The 18,759-nt window shown below is 45.7% G+C and overlaps 1 protein-coding gene across 1 annotated transcript in view; it reads left to right on the top strand.

Moving 5' to 3' along the window:
• Positions 1 to 5,758: 5,758 nt before the first annotated feature.
• The window catches only part of LOC132382766 (uncharacterized), a 28,081-nt gene continuing 15,080 nt past the window's right edge, over positions 5,759 to 18,759 (top strand). The window contains exons 1-3 of the mRNA XM_059953222.1: positions 5,759 to 5,882; positions 12,861 to 13,187; positions 17,410 to 17,519. Of these exons, the coding sequence (XP_059809205.1) occupies positions 5,831 to 5,882; positions 12,861 to 13,187; positions 17,410 to 17,519 (489 nt within the window). The 5' untranslated portion in view covers positions 5,759 to 5,830. The remainder of the gene's footprint in view (positions 5,883 to 12,860; positions 13,188 to 17,409; positions 17,520 to 18,759) is intronic.

The raw sequence follows: 18,759 nt of genomic DNA, 5'->3' as shown, positions 1-18,759 counted from the left end.
CTATTTTAACACTAGCCTAATCACAGGACTATCTACTGTTTAATAACCAATGAGCCTACTAACCAGTATGTGTTTGGACTCTGGAAGGAAAGCCATACAGTCACGGGGAGAATGTATAAACATCCCAAGCAGTAAAAGTGTCACACTCACCGCTAGGCCCCTGTGGCACCTTGCAGGCATTTACAGGGGGAAATAAAAGGAATACATTAGAGTTTTTGCAAATACAGTATAAGGGAACAAAAACCAATGTGCAAAATAAGACAAATTGTACGAGTTGTAAGGAGACCTTGAAAGTGAGTCTGTGGGTTGTAGAATCAGTTCATAGCTGCAGTGATTGAAGTTATTCACAGCAGTTCAGGAGCCTGATGATTGTGATGTAATAACTGTTCCTAAATCTGGTGGGATTGAGAACTAAGGTTTCTGTACCTCCGGCCCAATGATAATAGTGAAAAGGGGGCATTGTCTGGATGGTAGGGGGCTTTCATGGGTGCTGTTTTCTTGTAGGATCACTCCATGTGGATGTGCTCAGTGGAAGGGAGGGCTTTTCCTGTGAAGGGCTGGGCTGTATCCACCACTTTTTTAATTCCTGGGCACTGGTGTTTCCTTACCAGGCTGTGATGCCACCGGTCAGAGCACTCTCCACTGTGCATCTTCAGAACTTTGTCAAAGAAATGCAGAACATACAGGCCCTTTGGCCCACAATGTCTGTACTAACCATGAAGCCAAATTAAACTGATCCCATTGGTCCTCAGTTGATCCGTATCCCTCCATTCCCTGCCTGTCATTTACCTGTCTAAATACCTCTTATCTGCTACACTACCTCCCTGCAGCTCCTTCCTAGCACTCTCTGTATAGGATGTGGGGGGAAAAAAACTTGCCAGGCACATTTCCTTTAAACTGTCCCCACCCACTCACCTTAAGCCAAGCCTTCTAGTAATTAACATTTCCATTCTTGGGGGGGGGGGGAGACTCTATCAACGCTATGTATGCCTCTCATAAGTTTATAAACTATCAAGTCTCTCCTCAGCCTCTGATGAAGAAAGACAACCCGCTTATGGTTCAGGCCCTCTAATCCAGGCAGCATCCTGGTGAACCTCTTCGGTACCCTCTCCAGAGCCTCCATATCCTTCCTGTAAGGTGGGACCAGAATTACTCTCATTTGCATAGAACGTAGTACAGGCCCTTCGGCCCACAATGTTGTGCTGGCCCTTAAACCCTGCCTCCCATATAACCCCCCCCCCCACCTTAAATTCCTCAATATACCTGTCTAGTAGTCTCTTAAATTTCATTAGTGTATCTGCCTTCACCACAGACTCGGGCAGTGCAACCCACGCACCAACCACTCTGAGTAAAAAACCTTCCTCTAATATCCCCCTTGAACTTCCCACCCCTTACCTTAAAGCCATGTCCTCTTGTATTGAGCAGTGGTGCCCTGGGGAAGAGGTGCTGGCTGTCCACTCTATCTATTCCTCTTAATATCTTATATACCTCTATCATGTCTCCTCTCATCCTCCTCCTCTCCAAAGACTAAAGCCCTAGCTCCCTTAATCTCTGATCATAATGCATACTCTCTAAACCAGGCAGCATCCTGGTAAATCTCCTCTGTACCCTTTCCAATGCTTCCACATCCTTCCTATAGTGAGGTGACTACAACTGGACACAGTTCTCCAAGTGTGGCCTAACCAGAGTTTTATAGAGCTGCATCATTACCTTGCAACTCTTAAACTCTTATCCCTCAACTTATGAAAGCTAACACCCCATAAGCTTTCTTAACTACCCTATCTTCATGGAAATGCTCGGGAATTAAGAATCTGGAAAGGAAGACCTAAAGGGAAGCAGTATCAGGAGATGAAAAGTGATATATTGCCAGGACCTGATAATCTGCATCCTAGGATACTAAAATTGTCAGCTGGACAATGCACTGGTTGCACAACCAGTCAGTTTAAAAACTTTGACAATTTATTTGCTTTTATGTCTACTAACAAAGTCAGGCTTCCATGCATTCTTAAATGATTTTATTATTGCATGCAGGGTTTGCAGGTAAAGTCACTGCAGGTTTTCCCCACTTGCCAGCTTAAGAGATGGATATTAATTTCTATGGCCTCTCTTCATCCTATCAAAATCAGCCACTGTGTTTACAGAGAATTACATCTTTCTGGTGCCCATCCACTTTATCAACCTGCCAAAATCCACTCACCCTGTTCTCGGTGTTTCCAGAGAGTGAGTCTTGTGTTTTCTGCAAATTTTAAAATTGTCCTAGCTCTGTCAGGAAAGCTGTGTTCCTAATTTTACTCCATGGGGAGTATCCTTAAAATTCAGTAAAGTACCAGTCCACACCACTCTGCTTCCTGAGCCCCTTGCTCACTCACAATCACTCATTGCTGGCATGCTTTGTCTTTCCAAGTTTTAATAAAAGTCCCAATTTAATTAATCAAGGCACTCCCACCACCAAGGCTGATGGGCTGCCATTGTAAGTTCCTCTGCTGTTTTCTGCATGCTATCTGCACTCTAAAAGTTCTCTGAAACTTCTTCCCTATCCAGGCCTCTGGCTCCTGCTTCTCTATGCTGGCAAATCCCTCTTTCTATTTCTATGTCCAGTTTCTCCATTTCTTCTCCATGTGTAAAATCAACTGACCCCTCTGAAGAGCATTGCTTCCTGAAAATCTAATGGCTTCTTCCTGTTTACCATCTCTTCAGATATTTACCCTTTGATGGCCCATGGTTTCTTGGTCTAGATTTGGAAACAGGAACTCTGTACAATAGCTTCCAGCCTGAGGTAAATTATAACTGGCTCAAATCAAATGCTGAAAGTAGAGTCAAGGGCTCACTGAGGATTTGTGCATCTCTTTAATCACACCCTTGTGCAGAACCAGAGTTTAAGTTCAGGTAATAAACTCCAATTGTATGAACGGCACTCAGTGCAGAGTGCATCTTAGCTGGAATGTGAAGAATATCTACAGGGCCATTGACTGATCACTCAATAGCTCCACTGCATCCTGGAAATGGATCTCTGTACTGTCACCGTAACCGTAACCACCGTAACTGCCTTCTCCAGAGCCTCCCATGGAATTATCCCGCTGCAGGAAGAGTTCAGGCCAGCTCTGGCTGGAGCCTCAGCCATGTTCTCCTATTCTTTCTCCATCTTCAACACCCGTCCACAGACTGAACCAGCTCCCTTTCAGGCGGTGAGTTCCAGGTTGCAGCATTTAAGAGGTGCATAGAGGAGGGACTTGGAGTGTTGTGGTCAGAATACAGGCAACTGGCTCAAGCAGGGAGGATGCTGTGACCTGATAGACCAGTTGGTCTGAAGGGCCTGTATTAGAATCTGGAAAAACATGGCGAGGAAACAAGTCCTTAAGCCCCACTTGTTAGGGTACCCATCTAAGCTAATCCCACATGCCCACATTTGGCCTATATTCCTGTAAACCTTTCCTATACACGTACGTATCCAAAAATCCCTTGAATGTTGTTAATGTACCTGCCCCCACCACTCCCTTTGGCAGCTCGTTCCATATAAAGGACCACCTTCTATGTACAGAAGTTGACCTTCAGGGCCCTTTTAAATCTTTCCTCTCTTACCCTAAAGCTATGGCCTCTAGTTTTTAATTCCATTTTCCTGGGGAAAATAAATATATATATTCTCTGTATAAAATGTTTCTCTTCACAACCCTCAGATTTATAGCCAAATGTTAAACCTTGTCCTTGAACCAACTGCCAATGGGGCCATCAAAATACATCTATTAACAAAGAACATATACGTCACCATATACTACCTTGAGATTCATTTTTCTAGCAGGTGTTTACAGTAAAATAAATATAATTTATGAAAACTGTACATAAAGAACAACAAGAAACGTGCAAAAAAATTGAGTTGTCAAGTCCTTGAGACTTTCTCCAAACTTTGTGCCCCTCTCCAAACTTTGGTAGTTTTTCAGCATACCTCTGCAACTGGTTAAAATTCTTCACCTTGAAACCATTCAAGGAAACCTTCCCTGTAATCCCTCCCAGACTCCAGCCTCTTGACCGTCATTTGGCTGTTCAGCATCTCTCTCCTTTGTGTGCAGTTCTGTGGCCTGTTGGCTTGTGGAGCAGAACTCTCCAGTGTGGGCAGACTCTTCTTCAGTCAGTGTGTCTGGAGCAACAAATGACCTACTGAGAAAATCAATGAGCCATGCAGCATCTGTGGAGGGGAAAGGCAACAGCATGTAGAGACTTTGAGATAAGCTAGTCAAGACCTTCCATAAGGTCTGAGAATGCAGAGGTGAGAAGGGGTAGAGAGGTCAAAAGAGAAGTTGTTTCAGGGCAAGGACAAGTTCTGCTTGGGCAGGGGTGTGAGGGTCTGGAGAGAACTGAGTGTTCTTTTATGGTAGGAAGAAGCAAAGAACTTTTAAGACCTCCCCGATGGATCATGTCTATGTAAAGATCACATATCCATGGTGAGGATAAGGTGGTTGGTGCAAGGGAATCAGAAGCTGTCAAAATGGTGGTGGCCATAGGAGGTGTCCCAGATGTAGATGGTAGGGGACTAAACAAGGGAAGACAGGATGGAGTTGAGGTAATGAAGAGCTAAGTTCAGTGGGACATGAGCAGGCAGAAACAATGGCCCTACCAGGACAGGTTGATACTCTGACTGCTGTCTGCACTTGGAGCATGTGTCCTGGAGTGAAGGGGTTTCCTTGTCCTCCGTTCCTTCTAGAGGTAGAGTTGCCCAATGTTTACCAGTAGGACAGCCACCTTTGTACAATTTACAAGGGATTCCAATTACCAAAGTGCATGTTGGGATTAAATTTCTTCCACTCAACGTTCCATTTGATTTACATCTGTCTTTTTCCTCATCCACAACACCGCTGAAGATCATGTCACCTTAATCGTATCTCCATTTCTTTCTTTTTACACTGTCGACTACCTCGCTGTGAGTACTGTGCACCTTTCATGACCTTTAGTTTTAACCTCGTGATCCCTGTCGTACTCTGGCTCTGCTGATGCGCTCCTTGTGTCAATTCCATCATCTGCACCATTGTGGTCAGAGAAACCATGGTGCAGAAAGAAATTCCCAGCATTGGACACCCTACCATTAACCGAGGGGTCCATGGGTCGCAGATTGGGACCACTGCTCTAAAGTGAAAGAGGTAGGGTTTAGAGACTGAGAATGTAGCAGCACCACCAGGAAGAGGGGATAAGTTCAGAAGTCTGTATCAGTGTGAAAGAGGCTGTTCCTGAGTCTCCAGGTTTTCAAGCTCTCAGAGGGTAGAAAAGAAAAGGGGGATGGCCAGGCAGGCAACCCTGACCGTACTTCAGTCTTTCTGAACCAACAGATTGTTGTATTTATTATCACAAAAGGCATAAAGAACAGGCAATGAGAGTGGTAATAAGCCATGGTGATGTGACCTCATTGACTGACAGAGCAGACACAAGGGGCTGAATGGCCACCTCCTGTTTCCGGTATCCAGAGCCACAGCTCTCCAGGTCACGATGAAGGCTCAGCCACCACAGCTGTTCAAGGAAGTCAAGCAGTTCCACCAAAGCTTCATCTGCCCTTCCCAGTCCTAACCGGCACACAGATAATGCAAGGGGCCTGGTAGAGAAGGCACTATCTGTGACCCCAGCACTGGCTCCTGGGCTACAGGAGGAACTGAAGACCTGGCTGGTGGACGCTGAGGTGGACAGGGCAGAATGGAACCAAGTTCTCTGCACCATCACATGATAAGAAGGGGATGTTGCTCAATTTCAGCTTGAATTATGACTAACTCCAAACCGCAAGAGGAACTCAGCCAAGCAACAGGCTTCCTGCTTTGTACTCCCAGCAAAGTGAGCAGAGAAAGGCGGCAGAATGGCTCTATCTGGGAGAATCCTCATCGGTCTCCTCCTCTACTTGCGGCAAGGTAGGAATCGGCATTTGAGCCAGAGTGTCTTTTGGTGGGAGACATTCTTAGGAATCAGGTTTACGGTGCCCTTGGGAGAGGAAAAGTTAAACTGTCTGCTGAGCTCTTCCATGGGTGGGTGAACAAATTATGTGTGGGGGCACGGAAACACAGGCGGCTGAGCAAAGACTTAGCTTTCAAGGTGGCCAGAGAGAGAGGGATGAAGATGTAAGGGAAAGGAGGTCCAGACTTTGGGAAGAAATGGGGGGGGGGGAGGGTCTCTCAGCAGCTAAGGGCAGGCAAACTGCCAGAGGTGAAGGAATGGGACAATCCCACTATCTCAGAGCTACAGAGAAAGGAGGAGAATGGGAACATTATCGTAGAGGGGTTACCTAACTGACAGCTGGGGCAGGGTGATGGTGAGAGGGGGGTCCTCACTGGAGGTTGGGTTCATGTTTACACAGAAAAGCTGGAAAGCCTTGGGGCAGTCTGACCTAGAGCTGATAAAGGCATGCACCATCCCACACACTCGGAAGGAGGTGGGAATGAGTTTCAGCAGACACGAGCAAAATTAGGCTATTCGGCCCATTGAGTCTGCCCCGCCATTCAATTATAGCTGGTTTTATTAATAATTAATTCTCTTCCCTTCTCCCTATAGCCCTAATCCCTCTTACCAATCAAGAACCCATCAACTCCCGCCTCAAATACACCAAATGATTTGGCCTCCACAGCACTCTGTGGCAATTAATTCCACAGGTTCGCCACCCTCTGGCCGAAGAAATTCCTCCTTCATCTTGGTTTTAAAAGGACATCCCTTTATTCTGAGGCTGTACCCTCAGATCCTTGATTCTCCTACTGACAGTAACATCCTCTCCACGTCCAATCTATCCAGATCTTTCAGTATCCAGTAGATATCCCTCCTTCATCCTTCTGAACGCCAACAAGTACAGACCCAGAGGCATCAGAATCAGGTTTATTATCACTGACAAACGTAGTGAAATTTGTTGGTGTTTTGCACCAGCAGTACATTGCAATACATAATAATATTAAAATATCAATTACAATAGAAATATGTTATTTTATTTAAATAAGTAGTGCTAAAAGAGAGCTTAAAAAGTACTCAGGCAGTGCACAGGTGTTCATTGTCCATTCAGAAATCTGATGGGGGCAGAAAAGAAAAATTCAAAGTACATCGTATACAACCCTGAGATTCATTTTTATTGCATACACAGTAAATCCAAGAAACACAATCAAATCACTTAAAGACTGCACCCAATAGGATGGCAAACAGACAACAAACTATGCAAATACAAGAAAGAAAATAATAATAAATAAGCAGCAAGAGGACAGTGAGGGATAAAATTGGTCCCTTAGAGAATCAGGGTGGTCAGCTATCTGTGGAGCCGAGGGAGATGGGAGAGATTTTGAACAATTTCTTCTCTTCTTCACTAAGGAGAAGGATATTGAATTGTGTAAGGTGTGGGAAACAAGTAAGGAAGTTATGGAACCTATGACAATTAAAGAGGTGGAAGTACTGGCGCTTTTAAGAAATTTAAAAGTGGATAAATCTCCAGGTCCTGACAGGATATTCCCCAGGACCTTGAGGGAAGTTTGTGTAGAGATAGCAGGAGCTCTGACGGAGATCTTTCAGATGTCGTTAGAAACGGGGATTGTGCCGGAGGATTGGCATATTGCTCATGTGGTTCCATAGTTTTAAAAGGGTTCTAGAAGCAAGCCTAGCAATTATAGACCTGTCAGTTTGACATCAGTGGTGGGTAAATTAATGGAAAGTATTCTTAGAGATAGTATTTATAATTATCTGGATAGACAGGATCTGATTAGGAGTAGCCAGCATGGATTTGTGCGTGGAAGGTCATGTTTGACAAACCTTATTGAATTTTTTGAAGAAGTTACGAGGAGTGTTGACGAGGGTAAGGCAGTGGATGTAGTCTACATGGACTTCAGCAAGGCCTTTGACAAAGTTCTACAGGGAAGGTTAGTTAAGAAGGTTCAGTCGTTAGGTATTAATGCTGGAGTAATAAAATGGATTCAACAGTGGCTAGATGGGAGATGCCAGAGAGTAGTGGTAGATAATTGTTTATCGGGATGGAGGCCGGTGACTAGCGGGGTGCCTCAGGGATCTGTTTTGGGCCCAATGTTGTTTGTAATATACATAAATGATCTGGATGATGGGGTGGTAAATTGGATTAGTAAGTATGCCGATGATACTAAGGTAGGAGGTGTTGTGGATAATGAGGTGGGTTTTCAAAGCTTGCAGGGAGATTTATGCTGGTTAGAAGAATGGGCTTAACGTTGGCAGATGGAGCTTAATGCTGAGAAGTGTGAGGTTCTACATTTTGGCAGGAATAATCCAAATAGAACATACAGGGTAAATGGTAGGGCATTGAGGAATGCAATGGAACAGAGAGATCTAGGAATAACAGTGCATAGTTCCCTGAAAGTGGAGTCTCATGTAGATAGGGTGGTAAAGAAGGCTTTTGGAATGCTGGCCTTTATAAATCGGAGCATTGAGTACAGAAATTGGGATGTAATGTTAAAATTGTACAAGGCATTGGTAAGGCCAAATTTGGAATATTGTGTACAGTTCTGGTCACCGAATTATAGGAAAGATATCAATAAATTAGAGAGAGTGCAGAGACGATTTACTAGGATGTTACCTGGGTTTCAGCACTTAAGTTACAGAGAAAGGTTGAACAAGTTAGGTCTCTATTCATTGGAGCGTAGAAGGTTGAGGGGGTATTTGATGGAGGTATTTAAAATTTTGAGAGGGATAGATAGAGTTGACATGAATAGGCTGTTTCCATTGAGAGTAGGGGAGTTTCAAATGAGAGGACATGATTTGAGAGTTAGGGGGCAAAAGTTTAAGGGAAACACGAGGGGGTATTTCTTTACTCAGAGAGTGATAGCTGTGTGGAATGAGCTTCCTGTAGAAGTAGGAGAGGCCAGTTCAGTTGTGTCATTTAAGGTAAAATTGGATAGGTATATGGACAGGAAAGGAGTGGAGGGTTATGGGCTGAGTGCAGGTAGGTGGGACTAGGTGAGATTAAGAGTTTGGCACGGACTAGGAAGGCCGAGCTGCCCTGTTTCCGTGCTGTGATTGTTATATGGTTATATGGTTATCGAGAATATATTGAGGAGCTGTTCCTAAAACATTGAGTATGTGTCTTCAGGCTCCAATACCTTCCTCCTTGATGACAATGACAAAAGGGCATGTCTTGGGGGATGGGGGTCCTTAATGACGGATGCTGCCTTTCTGAGGCATCACTTTTTGAAGATGTCCTCGATGCTGGGGAGGCAAGTGCCTGTGGTGGAGCTGACTTGCATCTGCAACCTCCTGCAGCTTTTTCTGATTCTGCACAGTTAGAATGCTCTGCCTGTTGCAGCTGTGGAAATATGCAAGTCTTTGGCGTCATAATAAGTCTCAAACTCTTGATGAAGTTGAGCCGCTGTCGTGCTTTCTTTGTAATTGCATCAATATTTTGGGCCCAGGATGGAACTTGGGAGATGTTGACACCCAGGAACTTGAAACTGCTCACCCTTTCCATAACTGATCCTTCGAACAGGTGTAGTGTGGTCTTGATCTTGGTTTTATTGACGCTGAGTGCAAGGTTGTTGCTGTGGATCCAATCAACCAGCTGATCTACTTCACCCCTGTATGCTTTCTCATCACCATCTAAAATTCTGTTCACAATAGTGTTGTCCTTAGAAAATCTATAAATGGTGTTTGAGCTGCGCCAAACCACACAGTTGTGGGTGTAAAGAGATTAGAGAAGTGGGTTGACTATGCATCCTTGAGGTGCGCTGGTGCCGACTGCCAGTGAGAAGGAGATGTTTCCAATCTGCCCAGACTGTGGTCTCCCGATGAAGAAATCAAGGATCCAATTGCAGAGGGAGGTACGGAGAACCAGGTTTTGGAGCTTTTTGATTAGAACTGAGGGTATGATGGTGGTGAACGTTGAGCTGTACTCAATAACAGCAGCCCAACATAAGTATTGCTGTTGTCCAGGTGATCCAAGGCTGAGTGAAGAGCTGGTGAGACTGAATCCACTGTAGACCCATAATGGTGGTAGGCCACTGCAGTGGGTCCAGGTTCTTGTTTAGGCAGGAGTTGAATCTGACCATGACCCACCTCTCAACACTCTTCATCAGTGTGCAATCGGGTGATGGTTGTTGAGGTGTCTCACCCTGCTCTTCTTGGGCGCTGGTATGATTGTTGCACTTTTGAAGCTCTGGCTACAGCAGTGAGAGATTGAAGATACCTTTGAGCACTCCCGCAAGTTGATTGGCACAGGTTTTCAGTCCCCTACCAGATACACCACCAGGACCAGACACCTTGCGCGGGTTCACCCTCTCAAAAGATGTTCTTACGTTGGCCTCTGAGACCAAAATCGCAGGGTCAACATAAAGCTCTCATTAACTGTTAAGCCTCTCGTTCCAGGAATCATTTGTCCTCTAGATCCTCTCCAGAGCCAGCATGTCTTTCTTGAGATATGAGGGCTCAGGTACCACACTTCTAGAAGCAGTCTAATCTGGTGCAGAGGTGCACTGCAGTACTGAGCAAAAATCTCCAAAACAAAGAGGCTTTCAAAAATAATGCAAACGTTTCTAAATATTAAAAAATTACCATAAAGAGTAGTAAACAGTAAAAAAAAGCTATATCAAATCAATATTTGGTGTGACCACCCTTTCCCTTTAAAACTGCATCAATTCTCTGTCGTTCAGTTTTATAAGAAAATTGGCTGGTAGGTTGTTCCAAGCATTTGGAGAACTTGCCACAGTTCTTCGGCCATACTATCTGAAACTATACACAAAATCTATGGCACTGTACGTCACAAACAGTTCACAGGCACAGAAGTCACCCTTGTCCTTCCATGGGCCCCAGGATAAGTGGTGACAGGTACCCTGGGATGAGAGGGTGTTGGATTTGGTGTCTCTCCTGCCCCATTGTACCTAAAGGATTTGGTGGAAGTCATTCTCCACCCCTAAGCTGGTGCTGGGGAAGGAAACCTGATCCCAGGGTTAGGGAGCAAACATGCTGCTACAACCTTTGACCTGCTGGAAAATGAAATGGTTTAGGGCAGATGGAAAATTGATGGTCAGCATTGATTTGGTGGGCCGAAGGGCCTGTTTACATTCTACATCCCTCTCTGACTCTATGAGATGGTCTTGGTTGGGATATTCCCTCGAGTTAGCCACGTTGGGATAATATTTTCCAGATTTATGAAACACTGGTAAAGCACACATATACTGTAATGTATAAAGGGCTTGGTTGCTGGGGTGAAGGTACGTCTCCACCAAAGGAGGTGTAAGGCGCTCCTTCCCTCTGCTAGCTTCAGGTCACCCTTGGGCAAGGTGTAGCACCTGCTTAGCCCCTGATCAGGATCATGTGACGCCATGGGAGCAGGTAATGGATGGTTGTTATGAAACCACTGACACCAGGCAGACAATCTCTGAAGAGTATTGATAATGGCTGGGATCACCCGTCTTGTAAAGACACTGGCCAGACGAAGACAATGGCAAACCACTTCTGTGGAAAAAAAAACTGCCAAGGTCAATCATGGTCAAGACCATGCTTGCCCACGTCACACAACACAGCACAGAATGATAATGATGACTGTAAAGGGTAGGACCCTGAGTGGCATTGATGAACAGAGGGATCTTGAGGTAGAAGTGGGTAAGGTGGTAGAGATGCAACTCGCACAAAATGCTGGAGGAACTCAGCAAGTCAGGCAGAATCCATGGAAATGAATAAACAGTCAACATTACAGGCTGAGACCCTTCTTCAGGCTGCATAACACTGTCTCGGCCATAAGATATCAGTGTAGAATTAGGCCATTTGGCCCGTTGAGTCTGCTCTGTCATTTCATCTTGGCTGATCCATTTTCCTCAGCCCCGATCGCCTGCCTTCTCCCCATATCCCTTCATGCCCTGACCATCAAGAACCTATCAACCGCTGCCTTAAATATACATAAAGACTTGGCCTCCACAACCACCCATAGCAAAGAATTCCACAGATTCACCACTCTCTGGCTAAAGATTTTATTCCTCGTCTCCATTCTAAAAGGACATCCCTCTACTCTGAGGCTGTGTCCTCTGGCCTTAGACTCTCCCACCATAGGAATCATCCTCTCCACATCCACTTTATCGAGGCCTTTCAACGTTCGATAGGTTTCAATGAGGTCACCCCTCATTCTTCTAAATCAATTGCTCTTCATATGACAAACCATTCAATCCTGGAGTCATTTTCGTGAACCAATGTGTGCCACATTTGGAGCAGCATGTGCAGCACATTACGGGAGGGATGTGGAGTATTTGGAGAGGGCGCAACAGGGGTTCCCTTGGACATTGCCCGAATTGAGAACATTAGCAGAAAGGAGAGGTCAGTCAAACTGGGCTTGCTTTTCTCCAGAGTGCTGGAGGTTGAGGGGTCGACCTGACAGAAGTTTGCACAAGTCCAAGAGGCATATATATGGTAGATGAGGGGCACCCAACCATTTTATGAATTGGACCAATGTCATTAAGGGATCCATATACCCCAGGTGGGAACCCCTGGGGTAGACAATCAGTTTTTTTTTATCCCAAGGTGCTGATATCAAATAATAGAGGGCTTAGCTTGAAGATGGAAGTGGGGGAGGTGCTAAAGGAAATGTGTGAGGCAAGTTCTGCTTTACACAGAGAGTGGGAGCTGCATGGAACACACACATGGGTGGTCATGGAACCCATGTAATGGTGATGTTTACGACACAGTTAGACAGGCACACGGACAGTCTGGGAGTAGATGGACATGGACTGTTGTCCCAACTCTAAATTTTCCTGACTCTCCCAAACTCTCCCTTTCTCTCCCCATCTCTCCCTGACTTTCCCTGGTTCTCTATGACTGTCCCTAATTCCCCCTGACTCTCCCCAACTCTTTCTGACTCTCCCTGACTCCCCCCAACTCTCCCCGACTCTTTCTGACTCTATGTTTGGATGTTACAGGTCAGACACGACTGACTTGTGAAATCCACCAGGAGCCGCTGATGACTGTTGCGGTGGTGAATGAAGAGGTGAGCTTCCAGTGTGAGTATAAATGTGAAAGCACCAACAGATCAGCACCCCTGACTAAGGCCATCTCTGTCACCATGCTGCTCTGCAAGGATACGCTCACCCGCCCTCTGCAACAATCTAAGGACTCTATTCTTTCTAAAGTGGTTAAGGAATGGAATCTGACTGTGAAGAGCACAGACAGCAGTGGGATGTATTACTGTGCCATGAAAGACCAGTCCAACACCTTCAGAGGGAGAGGGACATTATTGCATGTGAAGGGTAAGTACTGGCCCTCGGAGAGAGGGAAGCATTGAAGCAATGGATCACGTGTTCAATGAATTTCTGAGGAATGGCTGAGGTAGAAATGAACTGAAAAGTGTAGAAATTACAGAGTTTGCAAAAGCTGTTGATGGGTTATTGTAATTATCACCATGTTAACTCGGTTAGTAGAAGTATTATATACAGAGAGGGTGAAGAACTTCTAAAATGTGTCTAGGATGGTTTCCTGGAACAGTATGTTTCCAATCCAACAAAGAAGGAGGCATTGACAAAATCTGGAGCAACGCAAAAGATGCTAGAGGAGTTCAGTGGACCGGGCAGCATCTGTGGAGGGAAATGGACTGTTGCCGTTTCGGCTCCAGGACATCCTGGTTCTAGGGAGGAAGATTGTTCAAGGGGAGCACTTAGGCAAGACTGATCATAAAAAAAGTAAAAAAAATAATTAAAGGCCACTTTCAGTTGGAGTAGTTCTAGAACCCAGTTTACCTGGGACCAGAAGTTGACAGGACAAACTGTAACAGAACAAGGATGTTGTTTAAGGAAGAGGTGTTTCAGGTACAGTCAAAACACACTCCCTTGAGTGGCAAAGGACAAACAAGCCCAGGGCTCCCTGGATGATGAAAGAGACGATGAGGAAAATAAAGCAACTAATGAGTGCTTACAGCATGTGTAGAGTTGCAAGTACTCATGAGAACCAGGCTGACTGTAAAACAACCCAAGGGACATGAAGACTAAAACAAGAGAGATTCGAGGAGGAATTGAGAAAGATCATCTGCCAAAAGAGATAAGAATCTAGAAGTGTTCCATCTGCATTTAATTAGAGAAGGAACATGGAGGAGTGGGCCCCGTTAAATAGAGATTTGTAGGTGGATGTTAAGGACAGAGTTAAATGAGTACTTCACCAGGGGGGAGATTGCTACCTATTAGTGGTGATAAAGGAGATGGGTGAGACACTGGTTATGCTGAATATTGATGGCATAAAGGAATTAGAAAGATTAGCTAAACTTACTGGGCAAGTCAGTGGGACTGTGGGGGAGGAATCCTGCACTTCTAAGGGAAGTGGTCTTTCCTTAGAACAGGAAACATGGTCCCTTCTAAGGGACCATGGTCTTTCAGTGCACATCAGTAATGGAAATGGTGTCAGAGAATTGAAATAGCTGGAATGTTGCTCGTTATTCAAAAAGAAGAGTAAAGATTTGTTCAGTAGTCAGTAAACTGCAGATGCTGGAATGTGGACCAACACAACAAGCGCTAGGGGAAGACCATAAGATATAGGAGCAGAATTAGGCTATTCGGCCAATTGGGTCTGGTCCACCGTTCCATCATGGCTGATTTATTAGCCCTCTTAGCCCATTCGCGTGTTTTCTCCCCGTAACTTTTTACTAACCAAGAACCTATCAAGCTCCTCTTTAAATATAACCAATAACTTGGCCTCCACAGCCATCTATGGCAATGAATTCCACAGATTGCTAAAGAAATTCCTCCTTATCTCTGTTCTAAAGGGATATCCTATTTTGAGACTGTGCGCTCTGGTCCTAAACACCCCCACTATAGGAAACATCCTCTCCATGCCCATGCTATCTAGGGTCTTCAATATTCAATTGATTTCAATGAGATCCTCCTTATTCTTCTAAACTCCAAAAAGAACATGCCCAGAGCTGTCAATTGCTCCTCGTACATTAACCCTCTCATTCCCTGGATAATTCTTGTGAGCCTCCTCTGAGCCCTCACCAAAGGTGACACACTCATCTCTGGTGGAACTCAGTGGGTCAAGCAGCATCTGTCAACAGACGGTCAACGTTTTGAGTTGGAACTCTTCATCCGGACGGGTAGGATTGATAGTCACATGGTTGAAAACGGATACTGAAAGTAAGACAGCATAGATTTGTTGAGGAGGATTTGCCTGACCAGCTTGGTAGGAGTTTTTTGATGAGGTGATGGACTGAGCTGATGAGTGAGGGTAATGCAATGGACATACTTGGACTTGCAGAGGGCCCTTGAAGGATGCCACATTAAAGGCTTCTGAGCCATGTTGAAACACATGGCAAGAAGAGGCACTGGAGGCATAGAAAGGAAGGTGTGCCACAGACATTGGTGTTGAGGCCTCCACTTTGAACCACGTATTGTGATAACCTAGGTGAAGGCACTCAAGGTAGAATTTGCTGATCTTATAAAGGCAGGAGTGAAGGGAATATACATAGGGGGATATAGATGGGTCAAGTAAGTGGGCAAATATAATATCATACGGGATAATTTGCATTATTGTTTTTGGCAGAAATAATAAAACAAATACGTATTATCCAAATGGTGAGAGATTGCAGGGCTCAGAGAGAGAGTGTGTTCTAAAAGTACTGGTGCACAAGTCTCAGAAGGCAGGTATGCAGGTACAGCAAATATCAGGAAAGCTGCTGAACATTGTCCTTTACTGTTTGGGGAACTGAATACTTAAGTAAGGAAGGATGCAGATGCTGGCAACTGCAGCAACAAACAAACTGCTTGAGGAACTGCTCAGCGGGTCGAGCAGCATCTGTGTGGGAGTTGGGGGGGAGCAGGAATTGTCAACGTTCCACAAGGAAACCCTGCAAAGGGATTAAGAGTGGAGGCATGAGATGGCCAGTGTGCAGTGGAGAAGGGGGGGGGGAGGGATGATTGGTGGACTGAGAAGGGGTAAAAGGTGACGGGCAGGTTGTGCCAGGTGAGGAGGGGAGCGGGTGGAGCTGAACGATAGTAACAGGTGGATTATTGTGTAAATAGCAAAGGTGATGGATGAGGTTATGTTTCAGTTACACCAGCAAGGGCACGTCTGGAGTACTTTGTGCTCGTTGAAGAATGAAGTTAATGTTTTGGAAACAGTCAAATGTTTACTGGACTATGATGTGGAAGGGATGGATCATCTTATGAGAAAACACTAATCAGGCTCTCATTGTACTTTTTATTGTTTCATAGTAGAGGGGACCTGATTGAATTATTTCAGAGCGCGAGAGATCTTGTTGGGGAGATGTGCAGCAGGTATTTCTTAATATGGTAGAATCTTGAGTCAATGTCACTGCTTAACACTAAAGGGTCACCCGCTTAAAGCAGGGATGGTGTGATTTTGTTTTCTTGGTGTCTTTCAATGTTGGCACACTTCTTTTAACACTGGTTGAAGCCACGTTTGAATATTTTTACAATGCAGGTAGAATTATTGTTCAGCAAAGGGGTGATGGTTTACTATGGAACCAAAATAGCAGAGCTTGAGGGGCTGAGGGGCCTACTTTGAGCATTGATCTGTTTGTGATTGGCTGGAGCTCACCTTGAGTTCGGAGAGGCCTGGGTCACGCAGAGCCCGTTACCATGGAGAGGAAGAGTCGCTGGTTAGCCACGAGGGAAGGTATGATTCAGTTGGGATTAACCCTGACGGAGGAATCATTCATCCTGTGGAGAGACACAGGCTGATGCATTGGACAGGGACAGCCAGCCTGCTTTTTTAGGGAGAGATTGTGTTTAACTACTGAGCTTCTGAAGTTGATGGTTGGATGAGATCTACATGGGCCTTGACAAAGCTTCATACAAAGCTTGGACTTCAATGCACTCCCACCAGGGAACGTGTGGCACAGTCCATATAAAACACAACAATACAGCACAGTGTAGGACTTCCAGCCCACAATTTTGCACTAAGCCATATAATCCTGTTCCACAATCAAACTACACACCCCATAACCCTCCCTTTGTCTTGGTCCAAGTGTCTGTCTAAGAGACTCCTTGTATCAGCCTCTACCACAATCCCTGGCAGCATGTTCCTGCTGGCACCTACTGCTCTCTGTGTTTTAAAAAAAATGTCCTACCTCTGATATTCCCCCCTAAACTTTCCTCTACTCACACTACCCTCTGATATTGGCCATTGCTACCCTGGGATAAAAGGTGCTGGCTGGCCACTCTATCCACGCCTCTCATAATCTTACACCCTTCTAACAAGTCACCATTAATCTACGAATTTGATCTTCCATAGTGCATCGCTTCATGTTATTTGTCCATTCGGTACAGCAGGTAAGAATTAAAGCAGGAATGCTGGAAAAACCCATCAGGTCTGGCAGCGGCTGTGGAGAGAGGAACGGTTAACGGCCAACCTGGAACATTAACGCTGCCTCTCTTCACAGATGCTGCCTGACCTGCCGAGTGTTTCCACCGCTTTGTTTTCATTTCAGATTGTCAGTGTCTGCAGTGTTTTGCTTTATAATTGCAGTGAGCCAGCAGCCTCAGCATCAGGTGTTGACGAATACATTAACAGGGATCTCCACAGCCCTGGCGATCTACAGTGTGTCCGTCACAGTGATCGTGCTTGTCAAAAGGAAGGTCAGTAAGATTGTGGGGTGGCAATGCCACTCACAGCTGATACCTGCACTCTGATATAGACCTCAGTCAACTTTTTCTCATAAGATCTGGTCTCTAATCCATGCAGCATCCTAGTAAATTTCCTCTGGGCCTTCTTCAAAGCTTTCACATCCTGTCTATAATGCAGCAAGCAGCAATAGACACAATACTCCTGTGGTCTAACCAGAGGTACAGTATTACCTCGTGGTTCTCGAACTCAATTCCCCGACTAATGAAAACCAACACCCAATATGCCTTCTTAAACAACCTATCAACTTGAAGGATCTATGCACTTGGACCCCTGTGATGGAGGAGGGCAAGGGAAGCCCAGTGATGGGGGGAGGTAGAGGTGACCCGGAGATGGAGAGACCAGTGATGGGGAAGTAAGGAGCACAGAGATAAAGGAGGTAGGGGGGGAAACCAGTGATAGAGGAGGTAGAGGTGGTGATGGAGGCATCAGTGATGGGGGAGGTAGGGGGACCAGTGATGGAGGGGATGGAGGGAGCAGTGATGGAGGGGATGTTGAGACCAGAGATGGAGGAGGTAGACAAGCCTAGTGAGAGAGGATAGGACGGCCCATTGATGACCGACGAGACAGAGGTGGCCCAGTGATGGAGGGACCAGGATAGATAGAGGGCCCAGAGATGGAGGAGGTAGAGAAGCCCGGTGAGAGAGGATGGAGGAGCTGGAGTGTGCCAGTGAGTTAGAAGCGATAGAGTACTGGAGGGGCCCAGTGACGGGTGGATGAGGTGTCTCAGTGGCAGACACAGAGGGTGGAGTTAGTCCACTGATGGACGCCTGGCCCACAACCACAACCGTCCCCTGGACAGAATCCAACCATTGACATGTTTTCCCATTGGTACCCATTGCTCAGATTTTCCAGGGCTCTGTGGAGCCACAATAGCTGTCTCGACATCAAGGACCTCAGCCCTGGAGCTCTCTCTTTGCGACACACGTTGACCCAGGAGGTCCTCGTGAAATCCAGTCTGGGTAGCGGTGATCAATTAAAGACTCAGTGGGTGCCTTGTGTTAGCATGTCAACGGTGCAGTGCAGAGTGTAACTGTGCTCATTGTGCGGAGCAGAATTCCAGTACTCCACTGGGAAGTTGTACGTTCCCCATCCAGTCTCTCAGCTGCCTAGTGATGTCTCACAGAGTAAATGGAATTGGCTGAAGCTGGGCTCCAGCTGTGCTGGACCTAACCTGCTCCCAATAAATCAAAG

Source organism: Hypanus sabinus, chromosome 29, assembly GCF_030144855.1.
Source record: "Hypanus sabinus isolate sHypSab1 chromosome 29, sHypSab1.hap1, whole genome shotgun sequence".
Taxonomy (NCBI): Eukaryota; Metazoa; Chordata; class Chondrichthyes; order Myliobatiformes; family Dasyatidae; genus Hypanus; species Hypanus sabinus.
Note: the sequence above shows the minus strand (reverse complement) of the source record. Positions and strands in the feature narration are given on the sequence as shown.